Raw genomic sequence first — 19,045 nt, 5'->3', positions numbered from 1 at the left:
GTCCTCAAGTTATAGGGGCAAATGAATGACCAAACATTATGATATCAGAGGTAAAGAACACTTTCAAATTGATGAGTATTGAACAAGGAACAGCTATGGATGAGGTTTTTTTTTATTCATTCACAGGATGTGGACATAACTGGCTAGGTCAGCATTTATTGCCCTTGTTCAGAGGGCACTTAACAGTCAACCACATTGCTGTGGGTCTGGAGCCACATGTAGGCCAGACCATTCTTCCCTAAAGGACATTAGTGAACCAGATGGGTTTTTACAACAATCGACAATGGTTTCAACAGAACATCTAAAAGACATCAGCAAAACAGAATTAGAAACGATAACAGAAATTTGTGTTCAAACCTATACCAAAGGATACATTCCAAGTAGCTTGAGACATTCGTTATTCGTTAGGTTACCTGCGAAACCTAATGAAATGGAGTGTAATCATTTTAGAACTGTAAGTTTAATGAGTTATCCCATTGAAGTGATCTTGCAAATCATAATAGAAAGAAATAATAACACACTTGAAGCAGAAATTGGCGAAACACGGTCTGGATTTAGACCTGAGGCTGAATTTAATGGCACAGAGCGGTTGCACGGTACTCCTGACATGCCGTAAAATAGATTGTGATGACATCAGGGGGGTTTCTGACATCATCACGACGCATCGCGATATTTCAGGAGGTGGGCAGATCCACATGTCGACAGTCCACCCGACATCAATTAAATGGGCAATTCAAGTAGTTAAAGAGGCAATGGACTGCAATTTTAAGCAGCCCATGCATTTTAACAGCTGGTGGATGGGCTGCACAGACAGGCAGGGAACTCACAATGAGCAGTTTCTCAATCCAGGATGGGATGTAAGGCTGAAGATGGAGCAAAGAATGTGGAGCTAGGATTTAATATTTATTGGTTAAGTTTTGACTGTCTGGGTTGTTTTCTGAACCATATTGTTCAAATTTTTCCAGGGGTAAGGAGCCTTCTGTCCTTAAAGAAACACTAACAGACTGACCACAACACCAGTGATCAGCACCTCAGCAATCAAATTGCTTACAAATGGGGATTGCTATATCAGGTGAGGGTTCTTCCTCAGATGAAGAGAGGAGAAGAAGGTAGAGGAGGCCAGCTGGCTGGAGACAGCATCAACATGTCCGCCCACAAGAGCAAGCAGCACACCCTGGCCAGCGAGGCTTGCTAAGGAGGAGGGGCCAATGGATGCGCCAGTACCCTGCTGGCAGAGTATACCAAGTAAGATTCAACAATCTGGCTGTAATGGAGGTGCAGTGCAGAAGAAGGATCTGCCGTTCAAGGGAGACTGTATCTTCTGTCTGCGAGATGATTGGCCTGAGGTTGCATTCAACTTTGCTGGGGGTGCACCCTATGCTTGTGGCACTGAAAGTGACTGTTGTAGGGGGAGGCAATGACATAGAGGTATTCCGGAGACCCAGGGTAATGCTCTGGGAACCTGGGTTCGAATCCCACTATGACAGATGGTGAAATTTGAATTAAAAGTCTGATGATGACCACAAAACCATTGCCAGTTGTAGTAAAAAGCCATCTGGTTCACTAATATCCTTTAGGGAAGGAAATCTGCTGTCCTTACCTGGTTTGGTCTACAGGCAACTCCAGACCATAGCAACCTGGCTGGCTCTTAAATGCCCTCTGGACAAGGGCAATTAGTGATTGGCAATAAATGCTGGCCTAGCCAGCGACTCCCACATCCCATGAACAAATAAAAATAAATTTAAGCTTAAGGCTCCTTCCAGGGCGCTGTAGGTGATCTCTGCAGTGTGTCACAGTCCACAGTATGCAACTGCATAAAACATATCACGGATGTACTCTTCAGGAGTGTAAATACTTTTATACTTTTCAAAAGGGGTTAGGATAGCAAGGCAGAGTGTGCAAGAGGATTTGCAGCTATTAATGTGTTCCCAAAGATTCAGGGCTACATTGATTGCACCCATGTGCTGATCAAAACACCTGCAGGAGAGCCGGGATCCTTTGTGAATCATAAAGGCTACCACTTGCTCAACATCCAGCTACTGTGCAATCAGCAGCAGCAGACCCTCCAGGTATGTGCAAGATATCCTGGGAGTTGCCATAACTCTCCGGCACTCCCTGGTTCCATGGCTTTTCAGTCCCCCTGCATGATTAGATGGCTGGCTGGTGGAGGATAAAAGATACCCTCTGAAAAGATGGTTAATGACATCAATAAGCCATCCTCAAATCCCTGCTGAAGAGGGGTACAAGAGAAGACATGCCTCCATGAGTGTCATGATCGAGAGGACAATCAGCCTGCTCAGAATGATGTTCCATGGCCTGGACCGGTCTGGGGGAACCACTTCAATATGCATGAGATTGTGTGTCGTTAATTGTTGTTGTGTACTGTGCCCTGCACAATTTGGCTCTCTCTCTGGGAGATCAGATGGAGGAAGATGACTGGGATGGATAACCATAGACGTTTGAGGATGAATCCAACACTGACTCTGAGGATGAACTTTTGCAGCCACAGGGCCAAGCTGAAGAGCCAGCAGGGCAGCAGCCTTTGGGATCCAGGGAAGCTCTCATTCAAGGGAGCTTCCTATAGTCAGCCAAAGTCTTCATTCCATATCCTTGAAAAGTAGCAGTTACATAATTGCTCAGACCACATGAACCCCTCCTGACCCTTTGGACTGTGCCTCCTCCGAAAAAGAGCAATCACCCTCAATTGCTTTTGAGTTTGCGTTGCGGGCTCCAAACTTCATACCACTCATAGCGCAAGAAGAACATGTGATATGAATTATTAATGTATTAAATTGATGTGGAACAACAAAACACAAGTCACACAGCTGAATATATCACCCATGACTGCCCTTCTGTGTTTACTGTTTACAAGTGCTTCATCTTTGTACTTCCCCATCACTGGTAGCTGCACTGGAGGCAGGCTACTGACTCAGATGCCCCATTGGTCTGAATGACCTTAGAGGTTGTCCTGTGGTTGGCGGGGGCCCTGAGTGCACAACTGGGTGGGAGAGTCCTTCACAGTGGTAGGACACTCCTCAGTTGTCGTGGATTCTTCAGACAATACTGTCACTGGCAGAGGGGCAGAGGAGCACCTGTAGCTAAAGGCTATTCGATGAATTGCTGAAATGTGACATTGACAGTAAAGATGTGAGATTTATCCGGAGCCTATATTGGGACCAAATAACGAGTATCAGGCTTGAAGATGGACAATCAGACATGTTTCAAGTGAAGAGAGGAGTACAACAAGACTGTATATTGTTGCCAAGATTATTCAATCTGTACATTGAACAAATATTCAGAGAACTAGATGTCTTTCCAGGGTAAACATTGGAGGCAAGAACATAACAAACTTGCGGTATGATGACCAAACAGAGCTAATTGCAGAATCAGAAGAGGCCCTACAAAATATCGCAGATGGAACAAAATCTAGAAGTTTAGAATATGGATTGAGTATGAACACCAAACTGATGAAAATAATGGTAGCTAGAAGGAAAAATTAGAAGAAACTAGAGTGAAGATTGCAGTGGATGGTGTCACACTAGAAGAAGGAGATAAGTTTGTTTGCTTAGGGTAAATGATAACAGAAGATGGTAGATGTGATGCAGAAGTTAGAAGAAGGATAGGGAGAGCCAGATGTAATTTTGTGAAGATGAAGGATGTGGTAACAACAAGAAAACTCAAGCTTGTAACAAGGAAAAAACTCATAAGATGCTACATTTCATCCAATTTCCTGTTTGCATCAGAAACCTGGACAATAAGTAAAGATCCATGGAAGAAAACAGAGGCCTTTGAAATGTGGATCCAAAGATCTATGCTAAAAATTCCACATACAGACCATAAGGCAAGTGAAGAGGTTATTGAATTTGTAAGAGCAAAAAGAACTCTTAAAAAGTGACATACAAAAAAAAATGTCCGTACTTTGGCCATTTGATCAGAACTGAAAAACTACAGAGATCTCTTCTAAAGGGTAAAGTGGAGGGTGGCAAAAAGAGGTTTCGACCTAGGTGGATTTGGATGTCATATAAGGGCTGCAGACGAGTGACAGTGGATGTGTGAGAATGGCGCAAGGCAGACAAGCAGCGGCAGAAAATGACTGCATTATCAAAACCAAATTATTGTGCAGAATCGTAACTGCCGAGAGAGAGGTTGGGTGCAGGCAAGGCAAATACTGTAAAAGTGTTGTCAGATCAGGACCCACTTCTGGGTTTTATTAAGCAGGTGCAGGCGTGGAGGTGTGAACTCCTTTGGAGCTGTTGGGTAAGTAATTGTAATATGCAAACAGGTGATTAATTCTTGATTATAATCAAGAATTCTGGTTTTAAAAGCCAGTGTATGTATTTCTTGAGCTGTCAGCAATTTGCCAGGGTCACCGAGGCAAGTGCACAACTGGAAGAGTTTCTTCAGTGAAAGTGTCAGACTGGGAAGGCTTTAAACAGTGAAACTGAAGAGCTACAGCCATGGCCAGCTGAGGGACTGCTGCTCACAGCACTCCTTCTGACAGTGCGCTTTCACTGCTTGATAGTAGATTGTCAATTTTTTGGAAGTCAGTTCATCTGCCTTGGACTTCACTCTCCTTCAGTTGCATGGCCCTGTTGCAAGCCTTCACCACAGAATGGGAGCAAAATGTAAAAAGCAAGAAACAAGAATCAAAGGTTATGGGCGGCTGGCAAGAGAGTGAAGTTAAGGGAACAATCAGATCACCCATGATCTTATTGAATGGTGGAGAAGGCTTGAGAGGCTAAATGGCCTTGTCCTGACCCTATTTTTTATGTTCTTATGTTTTTATGCTATGCAACTCAGCCTTGTACCTCTGATGAGGGACAAAAGGAGTAGCAACTTAAGCACCAACATCATCAGCAGCAACACCAGCAGCAGTACCTGCTGTCTTCTCCTCAGTTACAAGCTGATCCACAGGGCAGAGGGGACATCAAGGCTGAAATTTTCTAGCATTCCCACAGTGACTCCCGCCGCAGTGGGGCTGGAGAGCCATTCAAATCTCCGGAAGGTCGTGCAGGTATCAGGGGCTTGAAACTTCCGGCCCAAGATCCAACTGGAAGGGTGCAAGACCCCCAACACAGGGTCCCTTCAGGAGGCTCAGGATTTCATGGCAGGTCTTGCTGACATCTGTAGCCTCCTTACCAGCAGAGCAAGTGGGCATGCATTCCCAACAAGGTGCCTGTCACTGGAAGGCCAATCCCTCTGGGTCTCTGCCTTTTGCCAAGCTGGGTGTTCTCTGCAGGAGAGAAATCAGAGATGAGTGATTATTTGTAATGGCTTGCGGGGAGGAGGGAAGGATGCCATTTGTGGAGGTTGACTGAGAGGAATAGGTGTGAGAGTCAATACGCTGCAGTTGAGTGTGTGTGTTGTAAGATTTTCTGGGATTCGGAGGCCACAGATACCTAAATAGGCAGTCGACTATTCATAAGTCATTTTAAACAGTTTACTAAATTTATTAAGATACAGCAGTTTAGATATGATACATTAACTAATTGGTCAGAAGATGTGTACAAATTCTAACAGTTGCAGCTTACTGGTCCCAGATGGCAGACAAATGTTTGGCACGAAGTGTATTGATCTTATCTTCATCCTCCTCCTTGTCCAACCTGAGGAAGACAACTGCCAACAGGCACTGCAACCTCGCCACGACACCTCACCAGGACCCCGCTAGTATATGACCCCACCAGGACCTGGACCCTGTGCATGAGCACTTGTTAATATATCATTTTTCTGGGGGCTGGTAGCTTACCTAGTGTCAATCACCTATTCAAATTACTCTGATTAATGGACACAGGACAGGTACCTAAACTGTCAAGGTGGTTACCAGCTCCCCTGTTCGTCATCCTACTCGAGGTCAGCTTTTTAAATTACATCCTGCTGAGGGTCATTTTTTAAAATTCTTTCTGGGATATGGACTTCACTGGCTGGGCCAGCATTTATTGCCTATCCCTAGTTGCCCTTCAGAAGGTGGTGGTGAGCTGCTTTCTTGAACTGCTGCAGTCCATGTGGTGTAGGTACACCCACAATGCTGTTAGGAAGCAAGTTCCAGGATTTTGACCCAGCGATAGTGAAGGAACAGTGATATATTTCCAATGAGTGAGTGACTTGGAGGGGAAATTCCAGGTGGTGGTGTTCCCATTTATCAGCTGCTCTTGTCCTTTAAGTTGGTAGTGGTCGTGGGTTTGGAAGGTGCTGCCTAAGAAGCCTTGGCGAATTCTTGCAGTGCATCTTGTAGATGGTACACACTGCTGCTACTGTGCATCGGTGGTGGAAGGAGTGAATGTGGATGTGCTGCCAATCAAGTGGGCTGCCATGTGTTGGACATTGCCAAGCTTCTTGAGTGTTGTTGGAGCTGCATTCATCCTGGCAAGTGGGGAGTATTCCATCACACTCCTGACCTGTGCCTTGTAAATGATGGGCAGGCTTTGGGGAGTCAGGAGGTGAGTTACTCGTCGCAGGATTCCTAGCCTCTGATCTGCTCTTGTAGCCACAGTATTTATATGGCTAGTCTAGTTCAGTTTCTGGTCAATGGTAACCCCCAGGATGTTGATAGTGGGGGATTCAGCGATGATAATGCCATTAAATATCAAGGGACGATGGTTAGACTGTCCCTTGTTGGAGATGGTCATTGCCTGACACTTTTGTGGTGCAGATGTTACTTGCTGTTTGTCAGCCCAAGCCTCAATATTGTCCAGGTCTTTCTGCATTTGGACATGGACTACTTCAGTATCTGAGGAGTCATGAATAGTGCTGAACATTGTGCAATCATCAGCGAACATCCCACTTCTGACCTTATGATGGAAGGTCATTGATGAAGCAGTTGAAGATAGTTGGGCTGAGGACACTACCCTGAGGAACTCCTGCAGTGATGTCTTGGAGCTGAGATGACTGACCTCCAACAACCACAACCATCTTCTTTTGTGCCAGGTGTGACTCCAACCAGTGGAGACTTTTCCCCCAGATTCCCAATGACTCCAGTTTTGCTAGGGCTCCTTGATGCCACACTCTGTCAAATGCGGCCTTGATGTCAAGGGCAGTCACTCTCACCTCACCTCGGCTGTAGTGAGGTCAGAGGCTGAGTGGCCCTGGCGGAACCCAAACTGGCCGTCAGTGAGCAGGTTATTACTAAGCAAATGAAGCTTGATAGCACTGTTGATGGCCCCTTCCATCACTGTAGTGATGATTGAGAGTAGACTGATGGGGCGGTAATTGGCCGGGTTGGATTAGTCCTGCTTTTTGTGTACAGGACATACCTGGGCAATTTTCCACATAGCCTGGTAGATGCCAGTGTTGTAGCTCTACTGAAACAGCTTGGCTAGGAGCGCAGCAAATCCTGGAGCACAAGTCTTCAGTACTATTGCCGGAATATTGTCAGGCTTCACAGCCTTTGCACTATCCAGTGCCTTCAGCCATTTCTTGATATCACGTGGGGTGAATTGAATCAGCTGAAGACTGGCATCTGTGATGCTGGGGAGCTCTGGAGGAGTCCAAGATGGATCATCCACTCTGCACTTCTGGCTGAAGTTTGTAGCAAATGCTTCAGCCTTATCTTTTGCACTGATGTGCTGGGCTCCTCCAGCATTGAGAATGGGGATATTTGTTGAGCCTCCTCCTCCAGTGAATTGTTTAATTGTCCATTCAAGACTAAATGTGGAAGGACTGCAGAGCTTAGATCTGATCCTTTGCTTATGGAATCGCTTATCTCTGTCTATCACTAGCTGCTTATGCTGTTTGGCACGCAAGTAGTCCTGTGTTATAGCTTCACCAGGTTGACACCTAATTTTTAGGTATGCCTGGTGCTGCTCCTGACATGCCCTCCTGACACTTCATTGAACTGGGATTGATCCCCTGGCTTGATGGTAATAGTAGAGTGGGGGATATGCCGGGCCATGAGGTTACAGATTGTGTTCGAGTACAATTCTACTGCTGCTGATGGCCCACAGTGCCTCATGGATGCCCAGTCTTGAGTTGCTAGATCTGTTCGAAATCTATCCCATTTAGCACGGTGGTAATGCCACACAACATGATAGAGCATGTGACCAAGCTATTAAACATAGCTTTTCTATCTATTAAACTTATTCCTCTGGAAATTGAGTGACAAAGGATGAATAAATCATATCAGCCTCCAGGTACCAAGTATCTATCTGCTTGATGGAGCAATGGTGGTTACAGACAACTTGCATAGATATTGAATGAAATCTTTTCCTGTTCAAGAACACAATGGCATTGGTTGAAGGAGCCGACATGGGCGTCTTGCCCAAGAAATTGTATTTTAAGGTGTTCATTTCTCAGGTGCTACATGACCTCCTAAGGCCTCAAAATGCTGGCAGCAAGTGGAAGCACTCCTCAGATGTTGTAGAAGATTGAGTGCACCACCCACCACATTGGCTAATAACAAACAGGAGGCGTCCTCTATCCATGCTTAAATCAGATATGATAAACATCCTTCACATAAGGGGCCTAATGCCTGCTTCCCATTGTCCCCATTGCCACATTGGGCTGGATTGTACAGGGGGTAGGGGGTGGTAACCTTGCCCTAGAGTGAAAGTCAGCAATGAACTTGCCCCTGCTTTGTCAGCTCGACCGGTCAGGTGGTTAATTAGCTGTAGGCTGGACTTGCACCTCATTGGTAAGGAAATCCTGCTTCCGAGAGCTGCCAGCCAATCAGGTGGCCAGCAGTTCTCTTGTCCCAGGAGCGCCATGGGGAGCTGGGGCTGCATCCAGTCCCCAATGGTGATTGTTAATGGAGCCGATATGAAGGTAAGTTTTGGGGAGGGCATTGCCAAGCCAGGTTGATTGGCCCAGGAAATGGGGCGAGGAGATGGTGGGGGTGCTGGGATGAAAAGGGCAGTAGGGAAGGGAAAATGTGGGGTGGGAAAACCTTGGGGCAGGGCCTCCGATGGGCACAGGGGGCCCATAAAGGAGGTACCCCCTAACATGCCCGGCTACCAGCCAGAGCAGTGAAAACTGCTGGGCCAGGATTTCCTGGTTGGCGAGGGGGGATGGGGCCCACTCGCCGACACGTAAAATGACGCGGGATGATGTTGGGCAGAACTCCCGACGTCACCGCGCCCCATTTAAATTTTCAGGTTGGCGGGGGCTCAGCAGAATCAGCTGTGCACCCGCCGACCTGTCAATGGCCAATTGAGGCCATTGACAAAGTCATTAAACTAATTAAGGTTGGCGGGCAGGCCAGGAGCCCTGGCGGGAATTAGATAAAGCATGAAACCTCATCCACGGGCGGGATGGGGTTTCATGTAGGTTTTAATAAATGTTATTAAAGTGTATTCAAAAGTGATGGACATGTCCCAACTCATGTGACAGTGTCACATGAGGGGACATGTCAGGGAAATTTTTTTTCTCTATTTTCCACATTTTTTATTGTACAGCCGATCTCCCTGAGGCAGCACTTAGCCCCAGGGAGATGAATGTGTTCTTTCATGTGCATGCACAAATGAGTGCACTCTTGGCTCAGGGAATCCCCCCGCCCCCTGCCCGCACAGTCCGCGCAGACGTCACGCTGGGCGGGCCTTAATTGGCCCAGGATGCCCAGTCTTGAGTTGCTAGATCTGGGCCTTAATTGGCCCGCCCACATAAAATGGCGGCGCGCCTCCGCATGCCCGCACTTAAACATCCCCCCCAATGGGGGTAAATTCTGCCCCTGGTTTAAACAATTGGCCTGGTTGGTGATGTAAGCTTTTGTGAGCTTAGAGCTGAAATATAGGAATGAATTTAACCCAGCCTGCCTGCCACAAATTGGGTGGGTAGATTGTTAAAATGGCAAGTGGGGTGTTGGCACCCTCTACCTCTTAACTAACCTCAAATCAGGTAGGCTGACAGAGGCATACTCTACATTCAAAAGACAAGGCCTGATGACATTATTTGCAACATTAAGCCGTTTTAGTTGGTGGCTGTCAGCTGAGTAGCTACAAGAGACCAAGTTTGGTCTCTTTGTTAAACCATTCTAAAGATTTACTATGTGTGTCAGTAGGAGCAACCCTCCCCAAGGAGTCTTTTGTACTCCCAACCCTGGTTGGAAGAGTAGAGTACAGGAAATAGGATCTATGGGTTTCCTGGAGGTCCAGCTAAATTTAAAGGCAGGAACTGATTTAAATTTTTGGGCTATATTTCTCGGGTGACACCAGATCGAGAGGCTCCAGACCTCAGCAGGGAAATGGAGATGGCGGAGGGAGACAGGGATTGTGGGTCATGGATGATAACATTTGTAAGGAGTGTGGAGTGATTGGGAATGGCCAGAGAGATCAAGAGAGTTGCAGAGAGATTGATTGCATGTTGGGCAGTTTGTTTGGGGCCTGAGAGATTGGGGGTATGCTGTGAATAGGTCAAGGCTGTCCACTTGCGGGAAGAGGCATCTAATTGTGAGGTTGTGTCCTAATTGCAGGGCGGGTGCATTCTAATTGCGGATGGTTGATCCCATGGTGTAGAAACCATGGTGGGCTATGGGGAAGCACTTTACTCTTCCTGGCCCACAAACAGTGCTGAAATAGCACTTATCTGCTGGATCTGGCTTTCCTCTCCTCCCTCAGCTGCCAGGTTTACCATGATGTGGGAAACCTGACCCATAGCCATGAAATTTAAAAGACAGCTAAAATCAAGGGGATGCAACCTCATTAACGTGTTGCAGTCAGGGACACACCTCTTGTGAGTAGGTTTGCCATTTGATTCCAGTTTTAACAAAAGCAGGTTTGTTGGTGTTGGATTTCTTAGTTTTGAATTTTTGGACACCCCCTCGTCCCTCTCCTGCCCAACCTGTGGAGGTTATAATGCCCTTCTTTTATTTGTGATTTAATTTATTTTTGAATACTTCTGCTTAATTTATACTTTACTGTTTCTGCCTTTGTGCTATTTATTGTGGGGCTGCTATGTGCATATACTCCTCAATTTCTAACAAAGTATAATTGAGCATTTCCCCTTCCATTGCTTTTTGGCAGTTGGTTGATGACACCCAACTTCTACCTCCCTACTTCTCTTTTTTGTCATACTACCTGTCATGAAAGATTGAAGAAAATTTTGAGTCAAACATTGGGAAATCCAAAGCTATTTTATACAGTCCCCACCCAAATTACACACACTTGTTACTGGCTTCCTCTCACTCCCAAGCAGTTTATTCAGGCTCCATCAGAAAGATTACTGTCTTGGCATTCTGGGCATTCAGAGGTGTTGTGAATGTCTAATTTTATGATTTATATGCTTTAAGAGGATAACTTTTAGTGGGAATTTAATTTTTAAATGTAAATGAAAAAAACCCTGGGTTTGAGAAACTGGTAAACACCCCTAAGATAATTACAATTCAAAGGATGGTCCATGTTTACTTAAAGGGGTTGGAGCTGGGGGTGTGAAAACAATAAAAAACAAGTGGTCCTCTCCTAGCTTTGTGATGGAGTTAGTGAGTCTGGTAAGATTGCAGTTGTCCACATTAGAGATAAAATACTCATGTGGGTCCCAGAATTAAAGGGATGTTTTGAAGATAATGGTAATTAGTTTAAATCTCTATCTGGGACATCCCAAATGTGCCATGTTTCCATGGGATAGCAGGGAGGTTTTTTTTTGGTTTGGGCGTGTGATCTCTCACAGAAACAGGCAGGCAGCCTGAAGCAGATTTATAAAGGCAGACAGAGATTCTGCCAGGAGCTGAAAAGCAGCTATGGATTAGGAGCAAAGGATTATCAGGAATGTTTCTGATCAGCAGTCGCTAAGCAAGAATGCAGGGAGGCCCATGCTTGAGCTGGGGATTCCACAATTGTGTGGTAATGAAGGAGAGTTGGAATGTTTCCTTAGCTGGATGCTAGTGGAAGAACCCCATGAATTTCATACCTTGGAGAATAGGGGGAACATGCAGGAAAAGTAAGTGAATTCTTGAGAGCTGTGGCACACCTTAATTTGGTTTTAGGTAGACGTGAAGGAACCCTTAAGACACTAAAAAGTACAAGGGAGTTCTTGGGTAGAAATTAAAATGAACAGGAAGAGGTCTGTTGAGAATGTTGGGTTTAAAGTATAAATGTTTACAATGGTGTTAAGTTAGTAGTACTTGTTTTGTTTAACTTTTGTACAGTAAATGTTTTTTGGTTAAAATGTGAAATCTTGTGGCATAGTTCTTTCAATTGATGATGGGGAGTTTGAATTCCTTTTTAAAAGTTACTGGTCTGTACTGAGATGGGGATGATCTTCCGGCCGGTGAGCGGGGGCACGGCCTGCTCACCGATGCTTAAAATGACGCAGGATGACGTCGGGCGAAATTCCCGACATCACCCCGCGTCATTTCCATTTTCAGGTTGGCAAGGATGCAGCCGAGTCAGCTGTGTGCCCGCCGACCTGTCAACGGCCTATTGAGGCCATTAATAAACCAATTTAGGTAATTGACAGGGCTGCCCGTCCAACCTTAGGGTTGGTGGTGCAGGCTGGGAGCTGGCGGGCTTAAGAAAAAGCATGAAACCTCATCCATAGGCGGGATGAGGTTTCATGAGGGTTTTTAAATATTTAATAAAGATTTGAGTAAAAGTGATGGACATATCCCAACTCATGTGACAGTGTCACATGAGAGGACGTGTCAGGGAAATTTTTTAAACATTTGTCTTCAAAGTTTTAGTTCCGGCGTGATCTCCCTGAGGCAGCACTTAGCTGCAGGGAGATCAGTGCACTCTTTTGCGCACATGCACGGATGAGCGCACTCCTGGCTGAGGGAATCCTCCACCGCCCGCGCAGGGAGTGCATAGTGCTTCCAGGCAGATGTCATGCTGGGCGGGCCTTAATTGGCCCGCCCACGTAAAATGGCAGACGGCCCCCATTGGGGGCACCGATCGGAGGCGCGCCTGCCCATGCCTGTTCCTGCACATCCCCCCGATAGGGGGGAAATTTTTCCCGTGATAACAGAGTGTTGTGAATCTTAGGAAGTCTCTACCCCAGAGGGTTGTGAATTCGCCCTAGTTGAGCACATTCAAGGCATGAGATTTTTGACCTCTCATGGAATGTAGGAACATGAGGAATGGGTGGGAAAGTGGAGTTGAGGCAGAAGATCAGCCATGTTCTTATTGAATAACAGAGCTGGCTCGATGGTCAGTGTGGTATACTCCTGCTCCTATTTCTTATAGTGTGATGTTCTTGTGTTATGTTCAATACAACTTCCTTCTACCTCTGCAGCACCTTCCTCCACAGCACAAACTGTAATCCAAGCTTTTGTCATCTCCCAATTTGATTACTCTATTGCCAAAATTGTCACCCTTCTAAGTTTCAATTTCCATAAAGTCCAACTCACCCAAAGTTTGCTACCTCTGTGTTCTGTCACATAATCAGGTCTATTTGCTCATGACATGACTTCTCCTTGATGTGTATTAACTGTGTATTGTCTAATGCATTGATTTCAAAAAAGTTTGATGACACAAGGACAAGTCCTGGCACAACTGTTTGGTAGTGACAGGCCGACTGGGGAATGTTGAGCAGTGGGAAGGTACTTCTGTAGGGGGTTGGAGCCAAGTCAGTTCAAAACTATAAAGGGATTTGAACAGAGACACTGTTCCCTTTCTGGGAGAAATCCAGACCTCAACATTTTACCATTTACATCAATGACTTAGATGAGGGGAGTGAAGACACGGTAGCGAAATTTGAAGATGACACAAAGGTAGGTAACAAAGTATGTTGTGAAGAGGACATGAGGAGGTTACAGATGGATATAGATAGGATGGGTGAGTGGGCAAAGATCTGGCAAATGGCGTTTAATGTGGGAAAATATGAAGTTGTTCACTTTGGCAGGAAGAACAAAAAAGCAGAGTATTACTTAAATGGAGAATGGCTGCATAATTCTGAGGTGCAGAGGGATCTAGGTGTTCTAGTACATGTCTAGTCTAGTCACAAAAAGTTAGTATGCAGGTACAGCAAGTAATTAAGAAGGCTAATGGAATGCTATCCTTTATTACGAGATGGATTGAACATAAAAATAATGTTATGCTTCCATTATACAGGGCATCGCTGAGCCCACACCTTGAATATGTGTGCAGTTTTGGTCTCCTTATTTAAGGAAGGATGTAAATGCATTGGAGGTGGTTCAAAGCAAGTTTACTAGATTGATACCTGGAATGAGCGGGTTGTCTTATGAGGGAAGGTTGGACAGGCTGGGCTTGTTTCCACTGGGGTTTAGAAGATGAGGCATGATTTGACTGAAGTATATAAGATCCTGAACGGCCTTGACAAGGTGGATGTCGAAAGGATGTTTTTTCTTGTGGGTGAGTCCAGAACTAGGGGGCAATGTTTTAAAAATGGGGGCCACCCTTTTAGGACAGAGATGAGGAGAAATTTTTTCACTCAGACGGTTGTGCAACTTTGGAATTTTCTGCCTCAGAAGGTAGTGGAGACGGGGTCATTGAATATTTTTAAGGCAGAGGTAGATAGATCCTTGTTAGGCAAGAGAATCAAAGGTTATTGGGGTTAGATGGGAACATGGAAATTGGAACACAAGAAGATCAGCCATGATCTTATTGAATAGTGGAGTAGGCTCAAGGGGCTGAATGGACTACTCCTGTTCCTATTTCTTATGGTCTTATAAGGGGGTACAATCTTACATATATAGAGTTAAATCTTCTTGGAATCAGTAAGTATTTCTTCACATAAAGAGTATAGAAATCTGTAATGCAATTCAGAATCAAATCAAATTTTCAGCACTGAGATCAATAGATTGTTGTTAGGCAAGGGCATCAAATGAGATGGATCCAAGTTGGGTTAATGGAGATGATATCACTGAATGTCAAAAAAGTCTCGAGGGGCTGAATCAGCCTACTCCTGTTCTTATGTTTCAGGCACTCCTCTGCACTCTCTAGTCACAATTACCTTGGCACAGGTTTTGGAGGAGGTCTCTTGCTAGCTTCAATGTGTTAAAGTTGGAGCAGCACATGAAGTCAAAAACGTATGAAACAAATCAAAACTTTAAAAATAATTCTTACATTTCAGGAGAATACAAATCTATGCTTATGTCCTAATTGTCCATATTTTGCTCTAAAACCAGGAACAGAATAAATGAACTAATTTTAGAACAATTATTTAGATGGTATAAGCATCATTTAATTGCAGAATGAGATGTTTCCTTCCACTAGGCGGGTGCAGCAGCTCATGTTGCGTAACCTCACCTATGCTTCAAGGATTTTTAGCAATCTAATCAAAGCAAAGACAGATGAAAGGCATTTCAAGAGTATGAGCTGCTTTTACATCCTCGACATGTTCGTATGGTTCCCCCTGAATTTAACAAGACTAGTTAAAACAAAATGCAAACATTATTTTTAATTGTAATTTTAAACTTGTGGTCTAAGAACAGTATGTAATGGAGGATTGTGTAAAACAGTATTTATTTCCATTAGGAGTGAGACATCTGATCTTTCTTACTCAGAATCAATTCTGTAATTGCCCTTTATTTAAGTGTACAGTTTGGATCTGCAGGTTAACAAACAGCCAATGCTATGAATGTATTCTTGTGGCTGAGCCAATAGCTGTTACACATCAGCTATTTAATTTATACAAAGAAACTGGTAAAAAGGCATTGCATAGCAACCTGGCTAAAGCTTTTTGACCCACTCAGCCATGACAGGTGAATTTAACAAACAAGCACCCCTAAAACCCAAGCTCTGGATTTCAGATTAGCAGTAAGATTGATAGAATTGGGTGACTACTTAATGAAACTGCTACCATAAAGATCTGTGCCGTTCCAGTGCATATATACTTTTCATCTTAGGTTGCATGATGGTCAGTAAAATGCTGCTTGATTTTTTAATTCTAATCATTGAGTGCTTAGTTATAGTAATTGTATACAACCATTAAAATTATTCCAAGAATTAAAACAAATTCTATTATTTAAGGAAATGGTAATAAATATATACTCTGTCTGTGGCTGATTATTCAAAATGGTTTTCAAAATAAAACCATCTTTGACATAGCTGAGAAGATAGGTGTGGCTGAATATGTAAAATGAACACCACACCTATAAGGACAACTTGAAAGCATATATATAGATAGTATTCAGTGTATTTGGCTTACTCTAGCCGAATACTCTTGTAAATAACATTTCTTTGCTAACTATTGAATAAAAATGGAGAGTAAGGATCAAGATATCAATGAGGTGAAAAGACTGTACAGAAGCAGGTAAAACTTTTTTAAAGTTCCCTTAATGTGATATGAATTTATTATTTCTAAAATGATGCATTGATAGACATATAAATATTTCTGTAAAATATTTGAAAAATGAATATTTGGCATTTGGCCACTAGCTACTTGTTATTAAATATCAGGGTTTATAGCTGGTTTGGTAAATTAAAAGAGTAATTGTAAATCTTAGAGCACCATGTTTATTTAAAGCAATACACTCTGTAATCATGTACAGTTGAAAGGTTTGGAAGCATTGTGTGGTGGGGTGGGGGCGGGGGAACCTCTGAAAGAGCTAAGGATTTAAAATGCTGCAAAGCAATATTCATTTACAATAGCAAAGTAACTAAAAACTCTAATATTTGGTCATCTGATGATTGGTTTTTTTTACAAATCAAATTAATTGCAATGAATTTTGACAAGTTGAGTACCGTAGTTTTTGAGAATGTGTAATAGATGCTGCAGTGTAAAGAACTTCGGACATGTGCTGTTCATCTCCATACCTCCTCTGCTTCAGCTGTTAATAATCATCATAATTGTGCTATACTTGAAATATTATGTAAACATTTGGGCAATTTTACCTTAAGCAAAAATTACTACATTTTAAATTTACAATGAACAATCTACTAAGTCCACTGTACAGCAGGTGCTTTATTGTATTTTTTTTCATTTAGTTTCAGGAAAACTTGGGATTCCTTTATGTTGAAAACGGTAAATGATGAAGAAGAAATCACTGGGAAATTTGTGCTGCTCTTGCAGTATATAATCTGCTTTATCTTTGGAGTTTGTGTTCTGGGATTTATCTTTCTCAGCAAGGTTAGTAAATACTTGAAGAAATAGTGCTGGAAATTTAAAAAAAACTTAAATTTGCTTCACATCTTTTATTATATTGTAAGCCTTTTACAATTTTGTTAAACAACAATATTATAGTGCAATTTTTACTTAAGACCTATGGATCACATTACATAAGCACATTTTATGACCTTAGAAAGTCCCAAAGCACTTTTACAGCCAAGGAGATAGCAATGAAATAAATGGCTAGATTTGTTTTGAATGTTGATTGAGATATAAATGTTGACCAGGGATTTAGGATAACTTCTCTTTCAGTAGTACCATTGAATATTTTACCTGCCTGAGAGTGCAGACAGGGACTTCAGTTTAATGATTCACCCCAAAGATATGTACCTGTGACAGTGCAGCACACCGTTGCAATGTCCACCTAGATTTTGTTGTCAGATCTCTTGATTGGGGTTTGAACTCAGAGCATCCAATCTCAGTGAGAAGAGTGCAACCACTGAGACACAGCCGGCACATATCCATCAGGTTGATGGAATACAAAGGATAAGATTGTTGAAGCAGAATGAATTTGATGAAAGATCCTCAAGCTGAAATGCTAACTCTATCTCCACAGGTTCTGCCTGACCTGCCAAATATTTCCAGTGTTTTCCTTCTTCATCATTCTAATATTTTGATTTGCATAAAAGTAGGTCAGCTTCAGGAAGAGTAGGTGGTACTTTCTGAAGGGTAGTTGATGGTCAGGGAAATTTAGTGGACTATGGGAAGGGTAGCTGGTACTTTCTGAAGAGTAGTTGGTGCTCGGGGAATTTTAGTGGACCTTGGGAAGGGTAGCTGGTACTTTCTGAGCTCAGAAAGACTGAGGGCAGGATTTTCTAGCCCCACCCACCACCAAGATTGTTCGGTCTCACTGAAAGTCAATGAACTTTTGGCTGTGCTGTCACAACCCCCGTGGCAGGCCCCATCATGGCGGGGCTGGAAAATCTCAGCCTATATCATTTTTAATGCAATTGCATCAGTAACAGGATGATATTTTTGTAATGCAATGTTGTTATTCCACTCAAATAACAGTATTGTGAAACAAAAGGTGTCAATTGGCCAGAATTTACTGTAAAAATAATGATAAAGCTAATTAGACTCACCATTATTTATAAACAAATTGAACAGAAGCTTCAGGTGCATGTAGATGCACAGTTTAGATGCAAAAACCCAGAAGTTGCTGTATGGAATGTACTGCTCTGTCATAAGTTGCAGGAAAACAGAATCTCAGCATCTGACTCTCCATTCCAAGGTATTAAACAACATGGAGTTCCTCTACAGATGTTGTAGATATGAACTAAACTCACCACAGAAAGTTATGACTTGCCCATTTTAACTTAAGTAGCATTTTAAATGTGGCAAGTCTTAGGGGAGAATTTCTCTCCTGTTGGAGGGGAAGTGCAGGAGCGGGCGCGTGCAGACGTGCCTCCGATCGGCGCACCTGATTGGGGGCACGCTGCCATTTTATGTTGGCAGGCCAACTAAGGCTCGCTCAGCCTGACATCAGCCAGGAAGAGGGGAGGAAATCCCTCAGCCAAGAGTGCACTCTTTTGCGCATGCGCACGAAAGAGCGCTCTCATCTCCCTGAGGCTAAGTGCTGCCTCAGGCAGATCAGCGCCAAATTTAAAAATGGTGAAGGGGCAAAAATAAAATTTCCCTGACATGTCCCCTCATGTGACACTGTCACATGAATTGGGACACGTCCATCACTTTTAATCAAACATTTATTAAATTTTTAAAAAGCTTCATGAAACCTCATCCCGTCTGTGGATGAGGTTTCATGCTTTTTCTGAAGCCCGCCAGGGCTCCTGGCCTGCCCACCAACCTTAAGGTTGGACGGGCAGGTCCATTAATGAGCTTAATTATTTTTTAAATGGCCTCAATAGGCCGTTGACAGGTCGGCGGGTGCATAATTGATTCGACTGCGCCCCCCACGGACCTGAAAATTGAAATGACGCAGGGGTGACGTCAGGAGTTCCGCCCGACATCCCGCGTCATTTTACGCGTCGGTGAGCAGGCCCCACCCCCCACTCACCGACCTAAACATCCTGGCCTTAATTATTGCCAAACATCC

At 43.8% G+C, this 19,045-nt stretch overlaps 1 protein-coding gene across 2 annotated transcripts in view; it reads left to right on the top strand.

Annotated features, from left to right (window-relative positions):
• The first annotated feature begins 16,034 nt into the window (after positions 1–16,034).
• Positions 16,035–19,045, top strand: part of LOC144689630 (chitin synthase chs-2-like) — a 67,674-nt gene continuing 64,663 nt past the window's right edge. For both annotated transcript variants that reach the window (XM_078556869.1, XM_078556870.1), the window contains exons 1-2: positions 16,035–16,137; positions 16,812–16,953. In XM_078556869.1, coding sequence (XP_078412995.1) covers positions 16,085–16,137; positions 16,812–16,953 — 195 coding nt within the window. In that variant the 5' untranslated portion in view covers positions 16,035–16,084. The remainder of the gene's footprint in view (positions 16,138–16,811; positions 16,954–19,045) is intronic.

Source organism: Cetorhinus maximus, chromosome 14 (genome assembly GCF_964194155.1).
Source record: "Cetorhinus maximus chromosome 14, sCetMax3.hap1.1, whole genome shotgun sequence".
Taxonomy (NCBI): domain Eukaryota; kingdom Metazoa; phylum Chordata; class Chondrichthyes; order Lamniformes; family Cetorhinidae; genus Cetorhinus; species Cetorhinus maximus.
The sequence above is the reverse complement of the archived record's forward strand: the minus strand, read 5'-3'. Positions and strand labels throughout refer to the sequence as shown.